Raw genomic sequence first — 16052 nt, forward strand, 5'->3', positions numbered from 1 at the left:
GATTTTGGTGAAAAATAAAAATAACCATCACATTCATTTTGAATTTTTCATAAATTAAAATAATTTTAATATTTTACCTTTTTTATTGTGTAAATGTTTTCAGGTAAAAAAGACAACTAAAAAGATGAGAAACAAGGAAGATAACTATGAAGAGCTATCTCCATAGTTATCTGCAGTGTCATGATGTTTTTATCTGCTTGAAGGGGAAAAATTCGAATCACTAGATGGCATCATATTAGACTTTTCTCTGATATTTTCTCTAGGCTAGCATGTTTGTTTTTGCTGTATTTACCCAGAATGCCCTGCGCTGTAGTCCACTTTTACTGGTCTCTGGTTTTCGCTACGCCTGAACTGACTCCAAGTGAATTCAGACTGAGATTTGTAGGTGGATCAGAGTTCAATTAGCATTCACACTTCCACAAATGAACCGGACTTTCTAGGCAAGGGGACTGGAATCAGATTAAAGCGGACTGGAGTCAAAGCGGACTGGAGTCTGGTTAAAGCGGACTGGAGTCGGGTTAAAGCGGACTGGGGTCGGATTAAAGCGGACTGGAGTCAGATTAGAGCTGACTGGAGTCGGGTTAGAGCAGACTGGAGTCGGGTTAAAGCGGACTGGAGTCGGGTTAAAGCGGACTGGAGTCGGGTTACTGGAGTAAAGCGGACTGAACTGGGTTGGTGGGAGTGATGCAGCCTTAAACAACAGTGTCTTGAGTCAAAGGCATCTTCAGAATAGTTGCAAGACAGATTCTACAGGAGATCAGCATGTGCACCGTTTAATTTTCCTTTGGGATCAATAAAGGATTTTATATTTTGAAGTTTTGGAAGCTGCTGAGGAGGAGGAGAGGGAGGAAGGGAAGGAGAAGAAGGAGGAGGAGGAAGATTAGATGATGAAGCTGAGGAGGAGGAGTAAATCAGTGTCGGAGACTCAAACGCGGAAGAAGAAGCAGCCTCTGAAAAGGAAGCAGCAGCAGAATGAAAGGAGCCTCTGCAGACGGACGGACCACTTGTTGAACCACCTCCGGCTCCCCGGGGCCCTTCTGCTCCTTCTCCCGGGCTTCGACTCTTTCTTCCGGTTCTGTTCCGGCTCGTTTCCCGCTGCCAGCCTCATGGCTCTGACTGGAAACGTGCTCCTCAGTGGGCTCCAGAGGCTCCGTACCTCCGCAGAGCCCCGCTGTCTTCAGGTTCGTCGGATCAATATGTCATCTTTTATTCATCCCGCCTGCTGAGCGCCGGCTCCGAGAGGCTGCTGCGGGCGGCGCTGCCGGCTGGCACCGCTGTCTCCGGCCGGACGGATCCTGCTCGGCGTGGGGAGCTGCTGGGAAGCCAGCCGGGTAGTTCTTCCCCCTGGATTAGAACCGCCCTGGTTTATGTTTGTGGATATTTCTGGACGGAACCAGGCGGCTGGTTAGCTCGCCGGCTCGGAGGGACCCTCCATACCGACCTGAGCGTCCTCTCCGCGGGGGAAAACCGCTGGATCCGGCCGATGAAATGGCTCTTTATCTGGAGACAACAGACTCGTGATCTGTATAAAACTGTGATTTGTTTAATTTGGAACCTGATGGGTTTGGGTTGAATTTCTGGACCTGGATTAGCTTCCGAAGAAGGAGGGGGAAACTCCGAGACCCTCCCCGAGCAGAGTGCCCCTTCCCCGGGCTGGCCGCCGCGTCCGGGCCGCTGGGATGAGCTTACTGTGGGGCTGAACATCCATTAGAACAACGACCTTTCTACCTCAGAAGTCAGTTTACTGTACACCGTGTGGTGCCGTGTTATAAAACGGTGTTTACGGACATGGCCGAGTCGACCCGGCCCAGCCCAGCGGACCCCGACGCCGCCAACTGCCGGGCTGCGAGTCCGGCTGCCGTGAAGAGGCGGGCGCAGCAGTCCACGATGGGCCACTGCTTCAAGAAAGTCACCCTGACCAAGCCGACCTTCTGCCACAGCTGCAGCGACTTCGTCTGGGGTCTCATCGGCTTCCTGTGCGAAGGTAAGTCCCAGCCTGTCAGACAGAAGTGAGGGCAGACAGTAAGAGGGGCTGTAATGCAGGGTCCGGTCCTCCAGAGATACCTGCAGCTTTCAGATGCATCCCTGCTCCAACACACCTGAATCCAATGAATGGCTTCTGATGAGGGAATCCAGCCATTTGAACCGCTCTGTTGGAGTAACGATGCATCTAAAAGTTGCAGGCCGGGAGCTCTGGAGGACCGGATTGAGCAGCCCTGATCTAATGGATAAGACCCAGCCTGTCAGACACAACGAAGGGCTAACAGTTCCCTTCCATCCTGGGGTCAGAGGTCAACTCTCCTCCTTCATGAATGTAAATCGTCTCCATCAGTTTGGAGCTGCAGTCGAGTCGTTGGCATGGCAATAGGAGGCGAGCGGGATGCTGCGCGCGCGCGCGCGCGCGTGTGTCTGTGTCTGTGTGTGTGTGTGTGTATGTATGTGTCCTGGAGGATCACGTAGATTAAGAGGCAGCTGTGATGTCATCGATGGGCTTTATCTGTCACCATGATGTAATCAGATCCAGGAGGCCGGTTCTGATTCGGATGGATCTGTGGGTCGGAGAGAGAACCGGATCCATTATTAACCTTTCAGCCAGCTGACCTTCTGTGAGCAGCAGAAAGAGCTGTGTGGTGTGACAGCCTGTGACCTCTGACCCCAGTTTCATTGTTCGGAGCAAATGGGACAAATTCAGGAACCCAGTTCTGGTAGAACCAGCGGGTCAGTTAAAGGGGAAGGTACCATCCAGCGCTGTCCTCCTCAGGCTGCTGTGTTCCTGACTGGACCGTTCCCGGTTCCTCAGCGGTCCGGTTCCGGTTCCTCAGCGGTTCATTTCCGGTTCCTCAGCAGTCCGTTCCGGTCCTCCAGCGGTCCGGTCCGGTTCTTCCCAGAACCCAGAACTGCTCTGCTATTTATAACCACTATTTGCATATTTTTCTCAACAAAAACGTTGAAACTGAAATTCAAATCCGTCCGTTCAGAGCCGCGTCGCTCTAACCGATCGGACCGGCAGAGCACGGGGAAGGCCTGGCGTCACCATGGAAACCAGAACATGCTGGCACTCGTCAGAGGGGTCGTGACCTCTGAAGGGTTGCTGGTCCGTTTTGCTCAGCGCTGCTAGCACTCGGAGCCGCTGTCTGATTCCTATCTGCAGGAAGCGGCTGATTCTGATGAACTGAACTCTGAAGAACGGCCATGATGCGCTAGAAAGGTAGACGGAAGGAAAAGCTTCATTCAGGCTGCAGAGAGAGGAAAGTGAAATATTTACTAGTCAGACTAACCTAGCTGAGATTTGAACCCAGGATGATAAAAAAATAATTTTATTCCTGATGAAATCAGCAGGAATCGTTCACTGCAGGGAGCTGAGCCTTCATCCTGACCTTCATCTCCTCCTCTTCCTCAGTGTGTAACTTCATGTGTCATGAGAAATGCCTGAAGACGCTGCGGGCGGTTTGCACCTGCATGGCTCCGTCTAAGGTTCAGGTGAGTCTGCAGAGCAGCATGTTACTGGAATAAAGTATTCACACAAGCATATAGATCAGCACGATCACGCCTCAGAATGCTTCTCATATCTCACTTTCAAAATGTCCGCCATCTTTGAGCCTTTTAGACCAATTATCGTCGTTAAATGTTCCACATTTTTCTGACTGGGATGAACTTTGTCACATCATGTTTTCCTCTTTGGTCATCATATTCATACAACTTCAAAGTGATAAAGTGTAGCAGAAACTGAAGAGATGAACTTGTGAGACACACACCATCGTTTTAATGGTTAGCATTAGCTTCTGCTAATTTTTAATGCGTTTAGAAGGTCAGTGTTAGCATAGCTGAGGTTTTTGTCCAGCCGTTAGTGGTTAGTGAACCTAAGTTTCTCGTTAGGCACAACTTTTCTCTTAATTGTTAGCATTAGCTTTGGCTAACATTTTAATGTGCTTAATGATTTAGTGATAATTTCCTCCATTTTTTAAATGTATTTATCTGATTAGTTATTTTCCGCTAATTATTTTTATGTATTTACAGATTTAGTGTTAGCTTCTGCTAAGCTGCTGTTGTGATATCGGTTTAGGGTTAGCTTCCGCTAATTCTTTATGTGTTTAGCGGCTTAGCGTGGATCCTGGTTCTCCCTGAGGTTCTGCAGAGTCCAGAACCTTTAGAGATGGTTCTGATGGATGTTCTGTAGATCAGCGCCTGATGTGCTGCTGTCTGACGTCTTTTTGTTTGCTTTTCTTAAATGAATGAAACTGTCATGAAAAGTTGCTTCTTGTTTCTCTGTTGATATTAAACCAGCCAATCAGGAACGAGTGTTACAGGTCTCTGTCTGCTGCCCTCTGCAGGTGCCGGTGGCTCACTGCTTCGGCCCGGCCGGTCAGAAGAAGCGTTTCTGCTGCGTGTGCAGGAAGCAGACGGAGGGAAGCACGGCGCTGCGCTGTGAAGGTGGGACCAGTTTAGCCTGAAGCATCATCACCAGTCAGACCAGTTCAACCTGCTGGTACAACCAGTATGGTGACTTCAGAGCTCTGATGGGAATTAAGAGCAGCGATGCTGCTGGTCTGAGATGATTAACATCATACTAGAAAACGTTTCTGCAGATGTCCTCGTCTCCAAAAGCCGAGCTTTGACTAGGCCAGATATCTGGACCTTCATCTGTATTTACTTAAAGATGAAATTTAAAAATGAAAGCAGAGATTTGATCTTCCTCTCTGTGCGGCTCTGACAGTTGCTCTGTCTCTGTCGTCCTCGCGCTGATCGCCTCTGATAAACTACTTCCTGTCTTCCAGTGTGCGAGCTGCACGTCCACGCCGACTGCGCCGCCTTCAGCTGTGCAGACTGTCGCTGCTGCCACCTGGACCAGAACCTGCAGCAGGTAAAAGAGAACCGTGACAGAACTGGAGTCTCGCATGTTTATTTCTGAGGGGGCCGGGGCCCCACGGCCACCTCCTACCTCCGCCCCTATCCAAACTCCGGCTGCATAGCAAGACTCCTAAATATCGGGCGCGATTAAGTCTGTTTTTGAGTAAAAAGTTACTGGAGATTTGTGGCCCTGTTTACCAGAACATCAAAATATGCATGGATGGATAATAATAATAATAATAATAATAATAATAATAATAATAGGGATGCTCTGATCAGGTTATTTGCAGCCGATCCCGATCATCCATGAAGCCGATCACCGATCTCTGCCGATCATCTGGATTGGCTGTTCATTTTTCGCTTTCGGTATAAATTATACTATGTGATCTGGCAAAACTGAAAAATGATCTGGCAGTAAATTTACATAATTTAGACATAAAACATGCAAAATACATGCAGGCATAGAACAGCTGCTATTCAGTCAAAAGGACTGAAAAACCTGCAATCAGTAAAATAATATTTAACACTAAGGTTAGTAAGTAAGTGAAGTTTATTTATAAAGATTTTCACAGACATAAAATCACAAAGCGCTGTCCGACAGAAATCGACCTTAAAACATGAAACCATCAGAAGAAACGATAAAATCCAGAGATAAAAGCCTGAGAAAATAAAATTTTTTTTAGTTGCTCTTTAAAAAACCTCAGAGTCAGAAACCGGAGCTGTGAGGGCCACAGCCTGGGGGCCACCGACTGAGGGGCCCGGGGCCCTTTGGTTTTTAACTGTGTCTGTGCAGCAACCAGGAGATTCAGAGTCTGAGAACAAAGCAGAGAGTTTAGTTAAAACCTGACAGATAAGCAGCAGCCTGACTCTCTGTGTGTCAGAACAAGAACTTTAAACCAGTCCTACAGTCAGCTGGGAGCCGGAGAGAGAGAGCAGACCAGGAGACACGGAGGACCGAGACTGGCTGCTGAGTGAACAGGAGGATTTATCCAGCAGCTAAAAAGGGTGTTACAGTAACAGACGAGATGAGACTAAAGCATGAATGATTTCCTCCAGATCAGCTCTGGAGACCAGCTGTCTGATTTTAGAAAACTTTCTTAAATGACAGAAACAAGAACAGGAAACGGCCTTAATGTGAGTCGAAGCCTGATGACGAATCAAACGCGACACCTGGATTTTTTACCTTTGATTTTAGGAAGGATCCAGTTTTCTGGCTGATGTCATGGTGCAGGTGACTGGGAGCAATAATCAGTTTCTGTCTTACTGGTGTTTAAAACCAGACAGTTACTGGACAGCCGGTCACCGATCCGGGACAAACGCTGGACAATCCTCTGCACCCTAAATTATAACGAGCCAAATAAATCTCACAGCATTGGCTTTATCAAATAATGTCAAGTAAAAAAGGAAACATTCATTAAAGTCAAATGCAGGTTGCATCAAAATAAACAATCCTGAGTCACTAAACTAAAACTGAGTAAAGCTGGTTCTGATTGGTTGGTTCTGACTGAGCTGAGTAATTCTGCAGAACACAGAGAGGAGGCAGAGGAGCTCAATTATCTTTTTCAGAGATGATCTGTCTTATGTTAGCAAAAGTTTTAATACATGTGTAAAATATTTCGTCTGTTTGCTGAAGTTGCCTGCTGCAGCTTTAAGCAGCTTTACGTTTGCAGCAGGTGGTTTTCCTGCAGTGAGCCTCCATGTTTGTTTTTAATGCCATGTTAGATTGGTTGCATCGTGCTTCACCCCTGAGGTCATTTTCCACAGCAACACGGATCCATTGACCTGGATCCTGACCTTACAGCCGAGGATAAACGAGTTTAACTGAGCATAAAAATATTTAAAAACTAGATATCTGTCTTTTAACAAAGCAAAAAAATGCAAGTTTTAATCAGTCGTTTATTTTTATAGAATACTTTGCAGCAGCTCAAAGTCCTTTACTTTATAAAAATAAAAAGTAATAGAAACATCAGACAGTTGACGATTTCAGAACAAACTTTACATTCTGTCATCAATAAAACCATCAATACATCAAATATATTGATCAGTGTTTCATATCTAATGAGTCTCTGACCAGCTGGATTTTACTCTGGATTTAAACGAACTCAGTGTTTCGGTTTTCAATCTGCAATCAATAACAATTAAAAACTATTTATGTTTTTAGGTGAGAACTAATGACTGGGCCCTGGTTCTGCTGCCTGTAGGAGTGATGTTCTGGTTCTGGTTCTGACCCACAGGAGTCGCTGCAGCACCAGTGGAGGGAGGGCGACCCGGCGTCGGCACGCTGCGAGTTCTGCCGCCGCTCCTGCGGTTCCTCTGAGGTTCTGTCCGGGTTGAGGTGCGAGTGGTGCGGCGTCACGGTGAGTCCAGCCGCTCCAGAACCCGCCGCACCAGAACCGCCGCGGTCCAAACGCCATCCTCTGTTCCCCCGCAGAGCCACGCGTCCTGCTGCCACCGCCTCCCGGCAGAGTGCGCCCTGGGGCGACTCCGCAGCATGCTGCTGCCACCGCCGTGCGTCCGACTCCAGTCCAGGAACTTCAGCAAGATGCAGTGCTACCGGATCGGCGAGAGCGGCAGCCAGGACCGCAGTGAGGGGGATCCTTTCCTTTATCAGTCTGCTTAATTAATACAAAAAACATTCACTTTAATCTTAATTTAAAGAGTAATTAATCTTAATCTTACTTGAAAAATTAAGAAGACTAATTTGCTTAATTACTATGTTTTTTTGTTTTTTTTTGTTGCTGTTATTTTTAGAAGAAGCCATGAAGCTAAGCTAACCTGATAATGGCAATTTAACTTGCAGAATTTCATGCATAAATCTATTTTTGTTCAAATAAAACTGATGCAGTTTAAAAGCTTTTACAATTGTTTTCAATAAATCTTCAGTTTGTTTACTTTCTTTTCCTCGTCACAAAGTTTAAACAGAATCTCAATAAGAAAGTAGTTTCTGAATCAAACCAAATCTTTCACTGAGAGTCGCCTCCATGTGGGTTCAGTTGATCTCAGGAGGCGGGGCTTGATGACATCATCAGTGAGTTCGACCACTTCCTGTGATGTTTCTGAAACCAAAGAAGAAAAACCACAAACGTTCAGATCACTTCCTGTTAGCAGCGCCGCTGATCTGAACTGAGACAGAAAGATGGAGACATGAAGACATGAAGACATTTATGTGTAAAATAACAAATCAAACTGACAAATTAAACAAAAAAAACTTTAAAAATTGGCAATAAATTCAAATAGATTAAAAAAAATAAATAATAATCCAATAAATTTATTTATTTACATAAATTAATCTTATTTATTCATGAGAAATTAATTAATTTACAAATTTTAATGGAAATATAATACACTAATAATATTTTTAATAAAAGCCATGAAGACAAAGTAATAAAATCAGACTAAATCCAGTAGAAAAACGTATTTAAAGAATTTCACTTAAAAATGTAAATTTAGTTTTAGATGAAAGCTGAATAATTTTAACCAGTGCAAACTATTTGAAATAAAATGTAACAGTTTTGTTCCAGTTCCATCTCTGTTGGTTCATAAACTGGTTTTAATGGATCCGCTCCAGCTGACCTTTGACCTTCAGGATGTTTAGCTTGTGAAACGTTTCGACTTTCTGTCGTTTCCGTCAGATAACTGGGATGAAGCCGAACCAGCAGCTGCTGCGCCCAGAGAGCTCCAGTCTGCAGCTCCAGAGACCAGTAAGACCAGTTACCGCCCCAGTACCAGACCTCTACTGGTTTAACTGGGTCAAGCATCCAGGGGTCTGGCTCAGGGTTGGATGTTTGGTTGGATGTGAACTGTTGGACCTGCTAAGGATCCAGGAAGTAGTCTGACTCCGGCTGTCAGGGGTCAAAAGGTCACACTCTTCCTTTGTGGTTTCAGGTAAGCAGGTCTTCAAGGTGTTTGACGGCGATGATGCGTTGAGACGCGGCTTCTTCCGATTGGCTCCCAGCTGTCGAGGCGTGAAGAACGAGGAAGTGGTGAGCCTGATGCTGCATCCCAGGAATCAGCTGGGCGCGGCCATGTTGTTTCTGTCGGTGACTTCAGCCTGACCTCTGACCTCGGCTGCTCTTCTGGCTCCGTCCTGCAGGAGGCGGCGCTGAGGGCCTTCTACCTGCCTGGCGAGCCTCATGACTTTGACCTGGAGAACGTCGGTGCCGTGCAGCATCACCATAGCGACGACTTCCAGAACCAGAACACCAGCGACGCGCGGGTGCTGAGGGCCAAGCTACGGCATGATGATGTCATCAAGGTGCACGCTGCCTGGAGCAGGTGAGGTCGTCCTGAACCCGTTTGACCCCTGAGGGCTGGTTGCCATGGATACGCCTTGTATTTCAGGTCGAGTGTAGTGTCAGTGGAAGTGTCAGAGACGAGCACAGCGGCGTCCGTCCTGAGCGACGTTCTGCTGCAGCTGGACAGACAGGTGAGTTATTACCTGTATCATCTTTATTAGTTAAGTTTGTTTTATATTTATTTATGCAACATATTCTCCATTTTAATCAAGGAACGAAGTTACCTTCAGTTGCTATTAAAATGCTGCAATATGAAATGTTACTGGGCCTCTGTCTCTTTAAATCTCCTGCTCCTTCTGAAGCTCCGCCTCCAGGAAGCCGTCCCAACATGACTCCCCTAAATGTTTTTACTCTGAGAAGCAGCTCCTATAACGAGCTCAGCAGCTGTTTGCTAATTGCTGCTGGCTAGTCTGAAGGAGCTGAGAGGGGGAGGAGCTGTGTCTCAGTCCCCCCTCCCCCCTGTTAGCCCCCAGGTGCATTTCCTTCTGAGGTTTCAGCTGATTGGTCTGTTTCAGGGTGAAGATGCGTCCAGCTTCAGTCTGCAGGAAGTCTACATGAGCAGCAAGCAAGGTGAGCAGCTGGGTGTGTTTCAGTGTGTGTGTGTGTGTGTGTGCGCGTTTGCTTGTAATACCTTGTGGGGACCATTTTCCTGACACATACTACATTGTGGGGACCCACTGCTCCTTGTTGGACCGAAGCCTGGGCCCCACAAAGGGAAACGCTGTTTTTGGGTCAGGGGTCAGATTTAGGACTAAGGTGTGTTTTGAGTTTTGGTTGGTTGGAGTTAGGATGTAGAAATGAATGGAAGTCAATGGAAAGACCCCACAAAGATAGCCACACAAACGTGTGTGTGTGTGTGTGTGTGTGTTTCTAACTGTGTGTGTGTCCTACAGTGCAGAGACAAACTCTGAGTCCTCAGGAGAAGATGGTGGACAAACTGCAGGAGATCAGGAAGGTGAGTCGGACGGAGCTTCAGGTTGTGTTGGTGAGATCAGAGCTGTGAAGGTTGTCAGTTGCTCTTGTTGCTGTTGCTGCAGCTCTCCCTGCGTCAGATGAACCAGACCCGTTTCTACATAGTCCAGAACCAGAACCCAGCCGTGCAGGTCGGCCTGCTGATCTCAGGACTGCCCCCCCTGCTGACCAAAGAGGAGTACTGCGGCCTGCTGGAGGAACACCTGGACTTCAAGGGTGAGTCTGCACTCTGCATCGCCCCTGCTGGGTGGACAGAGACCTACAGGTTAATTATTAACAAATAATCAGCTCAGGAGAACGATTAGTAGCCGATGAGTCAGCATCTGGTTACCATGACAACAGCTATCTGCTTTGGTTTGTCCAGATGGAGGAACGCTGCTCTGCACAGCGCAGCAAACACATGAATGATCCAAACTGAAAACCACAAGCATAAAAATATCCAAATGCAACAAAAAAATCAGAAAATAGCAGCAAAACAAACCAAGATGCTCTCAGACCAGACGTTGCAACTGCAGACTGACGTTTGCAGCGTTTTATTCCTGCTGCTGTTTCCCAACCTGCTTATATTTTCTGCAGTTTTCTGTTGCTGTGTTTTTGCCCGTCAGCCTCCGTTGCTCTGACTCGTTTTCCTCCGTGTCGTTCTCTGCAGGTCACCTGGTCACGCTAACTCACTTCTATGAAGCTCAAGGTGAGGCTGTTACCATGGAAACCACCTTTTCATCAGGGCTTCGAGACAAGACCTGAATGAACCCGGGGATCTTAACAATCTGCAGTGATGTGTGTGTGTGTGTGTGTGTGTGTGTGTGTGTGTGTGTGTGTGTGTGTGTGTGTGTGTTTCTAGGCGCCGTGGCGCTGCAGATTAGCTGCTTTGCTGAAGCAGAGAGGATCTACATGTTGGCTAAAGACACGACCATCAGCAACAAGACGCTGACATCACTGATCATACCTGAGATCCAGGTGAGCCCCACTGAACTGGTTCCACTGGAAACCAGTTCAATATCCAGACTGGCAGCTTCCAGTCGGCGGCCATCTTTATTCAGTTTATTCATGGAATCAGATTCAAAGAGTAAAACCCAATTTATCTCCATAAATGTTGAATTTGATCCAATCATAGATTCAGATCTGATTCTGAACAAGTGACGCTCCTCTGTTATATAGATCTATGCCACATAGAGCGAAACTCTTCCAGCATTTATTTATTTCAGTTCTGATGGTTCTGGTGGCTCACAGAGAATAAAAACCCAACATTCAGCATCTCAGAACATCAGAATTTTCCACCACATCAATAAAAAATTATATTTTAGAGGGAAATGTCCATCAGGACTGTTTCTCCACTTTGTTTTTTTCTGTCCTCTGATTGGCTGGTTTCTCTTGGTTCTGGTTCTGGCTGCAGTGCCAGAAGCTGGGGGACGCAGTCTGCCCCCTGCTGGTGTTCGTGAACCCGAAGAGCGGCGGGCTGAAGGGCAGAGAGCTGCTGCACAGCTTCAGGAAGCTGCTGAACCCTCACCAGGTGTTTGACATCACCAACGGAGGCCCGCTGGCAGGGTGAGGGTTCTGGTTCTGGTTCTGGTCCAGAAGCTCATTGGCCCTGCTGATGTGATGGTAGAACATGTTCCTGTGCTGCAGCCTCCACGCCTTCAGGGAGGTTCCCAGATTCCGGGTTCTGGTCTGCGGTGGCGACGGCACGGTGGGATGGGTTCTGGGGGTTCTGGAGACCGTGAGGCACAAGCTGGTCTGCCGCGAGCCGCCCATCGGCATCGTCCCCCTGGGAACAGGTGAGACCGGCGGATCCTCCGGAGGTTCTGGTTCCATCGCCATCTGACTTCCGGGTTCCTCCGTTCTGATTGGTCAGGGAACGACCTGGCCCGGATCCTGCGCTGGGGGCCGGGTTACGGCGGCGACGACCCCTACCACATCCTGGCGTCTGTGGATGAGGCGGATGAAGTCCAGATGGACCGCTGGACCATCCTGCTGGACGCGCAGGATGTCTCAGAGGACGGGAAGGACAGCGGCGTCCTGGAGCCGCCCAAGGTTTGACCAAAGCCAGACAGGATTTCTGCCTAAACAAGAACCAGACTTAGCACAGACGTTGACCTGCTTTTCTGAAAAAAAACAAAAAAAAAAACAACAAAAGTTCAAGATGGCCGTCATTGTTGTCAAGGAGAATTTATTATCGCACAAAATTTAGCTGTCAAAAGTATTTATCCCAGATTAATACTTTTGGTGTCAAAACATAATAAGATTCACAGAAATCATATTTACTAATACTTTGTCATTTTTAAAGATGGCCACCAAAATTAATTTTTGCATTAAAATTAGTCTTATATTGAACCATAGAAATAATTTATATTCTCTCGGTATGGCGTTTCCTTTTTCAAAATGGCCGCCATGGTTGTAATGAAGAATAAATGTTTGAATTAAAATCAGGTGTAGTTGTTTCCAGTGATGAACTATGCTAACACTAAACACATTGCCAAGTGCTAATGCTAAACTGCTAAATACAAACAAAATTAGCTAGTGCTAACCGTTAATTCATCAGTCTCTCAGACGCTAACAGTAAAATCCTCAGTTTCTAATTCTGCTGGATTTTATTACCGTAAAGTTTTATGAACATGACGAGACAAAATGGCGGCCATCTTAAAAAATGTCCTTCATCCTGAACTTCAAGTGGCTGATGGGAAGGATGAAAACATGCAACCTGAGGCGTTAGCATGCTAATGCTAATGGCTGTACCAGGACCTGTTTTAGCAGTATTAGCAGCTGTAGCTGGTTTATAGCCCGTCTCCTCTCAGATCGTCCAGATGAACAACTACTTCGGCCTCGGCATCGACGCCGAGCTCAGCCTGGACTTCCACCTGGCCCGGGAGGGAGAACCCGACAAATTCACCAGCAGGTAGCCCGGAGGATCCGACCCGTCTCTGTCTGATAAACAAACCTCTTATGCTTCTGAACATGCGAGTGCGACCTTCCTGCCCTCAGGTTCCACAACAAAGGCGTTTACGTGAAGGTGGGTCTGCAGAAGATCAGCCGCAGCCGCAGCCTCCACAAGGAGCTGCAGCTGCAGGTGGACAAGCAGCCCGTCCCGCTGCCCAACATCGAGGGGCTCATCTTCCTCAACATCCCCAGGTAACGCACAGAGACGCACGGCGCCCCCTGCAGGGCGGCGCTCCGCTTCATGTCCGCTCCTCTCTGCAGCTGGGGTTCTGGAGCCGACCTGTGGGGGTCGGAGGCCGATGGCCGGTTCTCCAGGCCCAGGATTGACGACGGCCTGCTGGAGGTGGTTGGGGTCACCGGGGTCGTCCACATGGTGCGGTGCCGCCGGGTCGTCTCGGATCGTCTCGGCCTAGCGTCTCTCTGACCTCTGACCTCTGCCGTGTCTCCACAGGGCCAGGTCCAGAGCGGGCTCCGCTCCGGGATCCGGATCGCCCAGGGATCCTACATCCGCCTCATCGTCAGCAAAGAGCTTCCTGTCCAGGTGGATGGCGAGCCCTGGCTACAGGCGCCGGGACACATCATCATCTCTGCTGCCGGACCCAAGGTACCGAGGATTGGCCCTGCAGGGCCGCCGGAGCTCAACACGGGCCCGGCTGGACCCGGCTAGGCCTCCAGGTTCACTGGTTACTGGCTCCATTCATCCATCATGACCTTGTCCTGACCTTGTCCCGTCTCTCTGCAGGTCCGGATGCTCAGGAAGTCCAAACTGAAGCAGAGGAAGTCTCCGTCCAGCAGTGACGGACGCTCAGACAGTCCGTCCTCCAGAGACGGGGGACACTGACCGGACCGCCAGTTCTGCCTCTGTAGCTGCTTCCTGCTGAAACCGGGAGGCCGGTCCGCTCCGGTCCGGTCCGGTTCCTGTGGCTGAGATTCCACTCATGTAGCTTTGTAGCCAAAGACCCACAGGAAAACAGACGCAGGTTCCACTTCCTGCTGAGGAAGAGGAGGAGGTCAAAGTTCATTCCTGCTCCTAAAACAAAAATAATCATCTTCATTGTGACCGTCAGACATTCAGGACGAGTGAGGAGAAGAACCGGGTTCATCGGGTCCGAGCGGAACCAGAACCACTGCTAAGCCTTAGCTGTGGATTTATATCGTCTAAATGTAGAAATATCGCAGGAGGAAGAGGAGGATGAAGAGCGGCATCCAGACTGGCCGTTTGCTCTGCAGACATCTGGACCAGAACCAGAACCGGGTCAGGTTCTGGAGAACATCCAGAACATGGACCATAAGCTCCTTGTTCCTCTCCTGGTTCATTGCCACATTAAATATTTTGACCGGTTGCCATGGTGATTCCCGCCTTTTCTGGGGCTCCTTGAGGAGGTGGAGCTCCAGAACCTTTTGGTTCCTGCAGAACATTAGAACCTCCAGGTCCAGTTCCTCCAGAACCAATGAGGGAATGGACACATCTCTTTGCTCTCTGATTGGCTAGAAACCAGGAAGTCCTCCAGCAGTGGGAGACTGGAAGTCCTACAATTGGACGGAGAAACAAATTGAATTCAGAAGGTTCTGGATGTTTAAACGGGTCAGAACCAACATCACTCAGAGCTGGACAAACTGGAGAACAACTGGAAAAATCCTCAAAGTTAAACTGGGAGAACTGGGAAAGTAATCAGAATTTTAACTGGGTCGGGAAAAGTCCAGCTTCCTGTGACCCGGTTAGAGTCTGGATGATGGTTCTGATGGTCCTGATGGATATGGAGGTCCAAATGGAACTGGGTTTATCACTGCTTTAAACTGCAATCCCAGTATAATCCCAGTATGAGCTGGGTTGGAATCATCTCCAGGAGAATTGACAGAGGAAATGGTGAAATTAGTCATGTGTGGTCCAGACAGAAGCAGGTTTCAGGAGTCAGGACTCTGGTTCTGCTGGTTCTGATGGGTCTGCTGGTTCTGCTGGACCCTCCATGTTGACGGGGTTTAGATTTACTGTAGCTCTGATGTTTACTTTTAGCTGTCATATTTTTCTTATTTTTGGTGCTAGAAAATAAAACTTGGTGATTTTCTGTGTTTTCAGTTCTGGAGGTTCTGGAGGTCCTGGGTCAGTTTTACTGGACAAATGTGAAACTGCAGGGTTCTGTTTGACCCGTTTGGTAAATTTTCAGAACTTCTGACTGAAGCGTCTTGTCCAGCTTTGAGCTTCCTGAGGGTTCAGGTTACAGTTCTGCTGATTGGCCAGCAGGAGGCGCTGCAAGGGGGAACGCAGTGGTGTTAACTGTGGAGCTGATCAACATGCAAGAAGTTCTGTTGGTCATTGAACCTGGACTCTCGGCTTCCTGTTGGTCTGAATGAAAACGTGAGACTCGGCCGGGCTGGGCGGCACCAGAACCACAGAGGTTCTGACTGAAAGAAAATAAAGTAAAGCATCTTTTATCCCCACGGATCGACACGTTGGGATTAATGGACTGATCAGGGTTTTAATCCAGGAAGATGAGATGTTTTTGGATTTTAAAAACTGAAATTGTAATAAAACATCATCTGGGTCCAAAATGTTCAGATTCATCTAATTTAGTTACATGAAAATCATGATTATTGTTAATGACAACTCTTACATTTATGTCCAAATTTTCCTTTTATCTTTGTAGTTTAAAGTCATTATTTTACTAAAAGGAAATCTGTCCATTAAATTTGGCTTTGAGCCTTAAAGAATTTCCAGATGTCATTTTATAAATTTATACTCTGAAAATATTTGACTTTTTTTCCTCAAACGTTTAATTTAATCTCATTACCATCTGGTTTTAGACTTAAATAATAAAAAATGAGAGGATCTCCAGATTTTCTTCATTTTACAGTAAAAATAATCTGACATTTTCTTTGAGTTTTATGGAGAGCAAAGTGTGCCAAATTGCAATAATTAAATAACTGATTAAATCATTACTTAAGTGTTACTAATTTATTAAAATTGAAAATAAATCCAGAAACATTTATTAAAGATAATGAATT

The 16052-nt window shown here is 47.3% G+C and overlaps 1 protein-coding gene across 1 annotated transcript; it reads left to right on the forward strand.

Moving 5' to 3' along the window:
* The first annotated feature begins 861 nt into the window (after positions 1–861).
* Positions 862–15598, forward strand: dgkq (diacylglycerol kinase theta). Its single transcript, XM_007542800.2, has 23 exons — positions 862–1984; positions 3401–3480; positions 4332–4431; positions 4776–4861; positions 7083–7205; positions 7280–7433; positions 8481–8549; positions 8734–8831; positions 8942–9123; positions 9190–9274; positions 9659–9713; positions 10037–10098; positions 10181–10331; positions 10765–10803; positions 10957–11072; positions 11509–11660; positions 11742–11890; positions 11968–12146; positions 12908–13008; positions 13095–13241; positions 13311–13422; positions 13501–13653; positions 13792–15598. The coding sequence occupies exons 1-23, from the start codon at positions 1789–1791 to the stop codon at positions 13888–13890; spliced, it is 2688 nt and encodes an 895-aa protein (XP_007542862.1). The 5' UTR covers positions 862–1788; the 3' UTR covers positions 13891–15598.
* Positions 15599–16052: the final 454 nt, after the last annotated feature.

Source organism: Poecilia formosa, unplaced genomic scaffold (assembly GCF_000485575.1).
Source record: "Poecilia formosa unplaced genomic scaffold, Poecilia_formosa-5.1.2 Scaffold730, whole genome shotgun sequence".
NCBI classification, from domain to species: Eukaryota; Metazoa; Chordata; class Actinopteri; order Cyprinodontiformes; family Poeciliidae; genus Poecilia; species Poecilia formosa.

Bases quoted from the DNA above. Each gene is read 5' to 3' on its own strand.
- dgkq (XM_007542800.2), top strand. From the start codon at position 1,789: ATGGCCGAGTCGACCCGGCCCAGCCCAGCGGACCCCGACGCCGCCAAC. The intron at 11,891-11,967 runs GTGAGACCGGCG...CTGATTGGTCAG, and splicing joins CATCGTCCCCCTGGGAACAG to GGAACGACCTGGCCCGGATC. The intron at 12,147-12,907 runs GTTTGACCAAAG...GTCTCCTCTCAG, and splicing joins GCGTCCTGGAGCCGCCCAAG to ATCGTCCAGATGAACAACTA.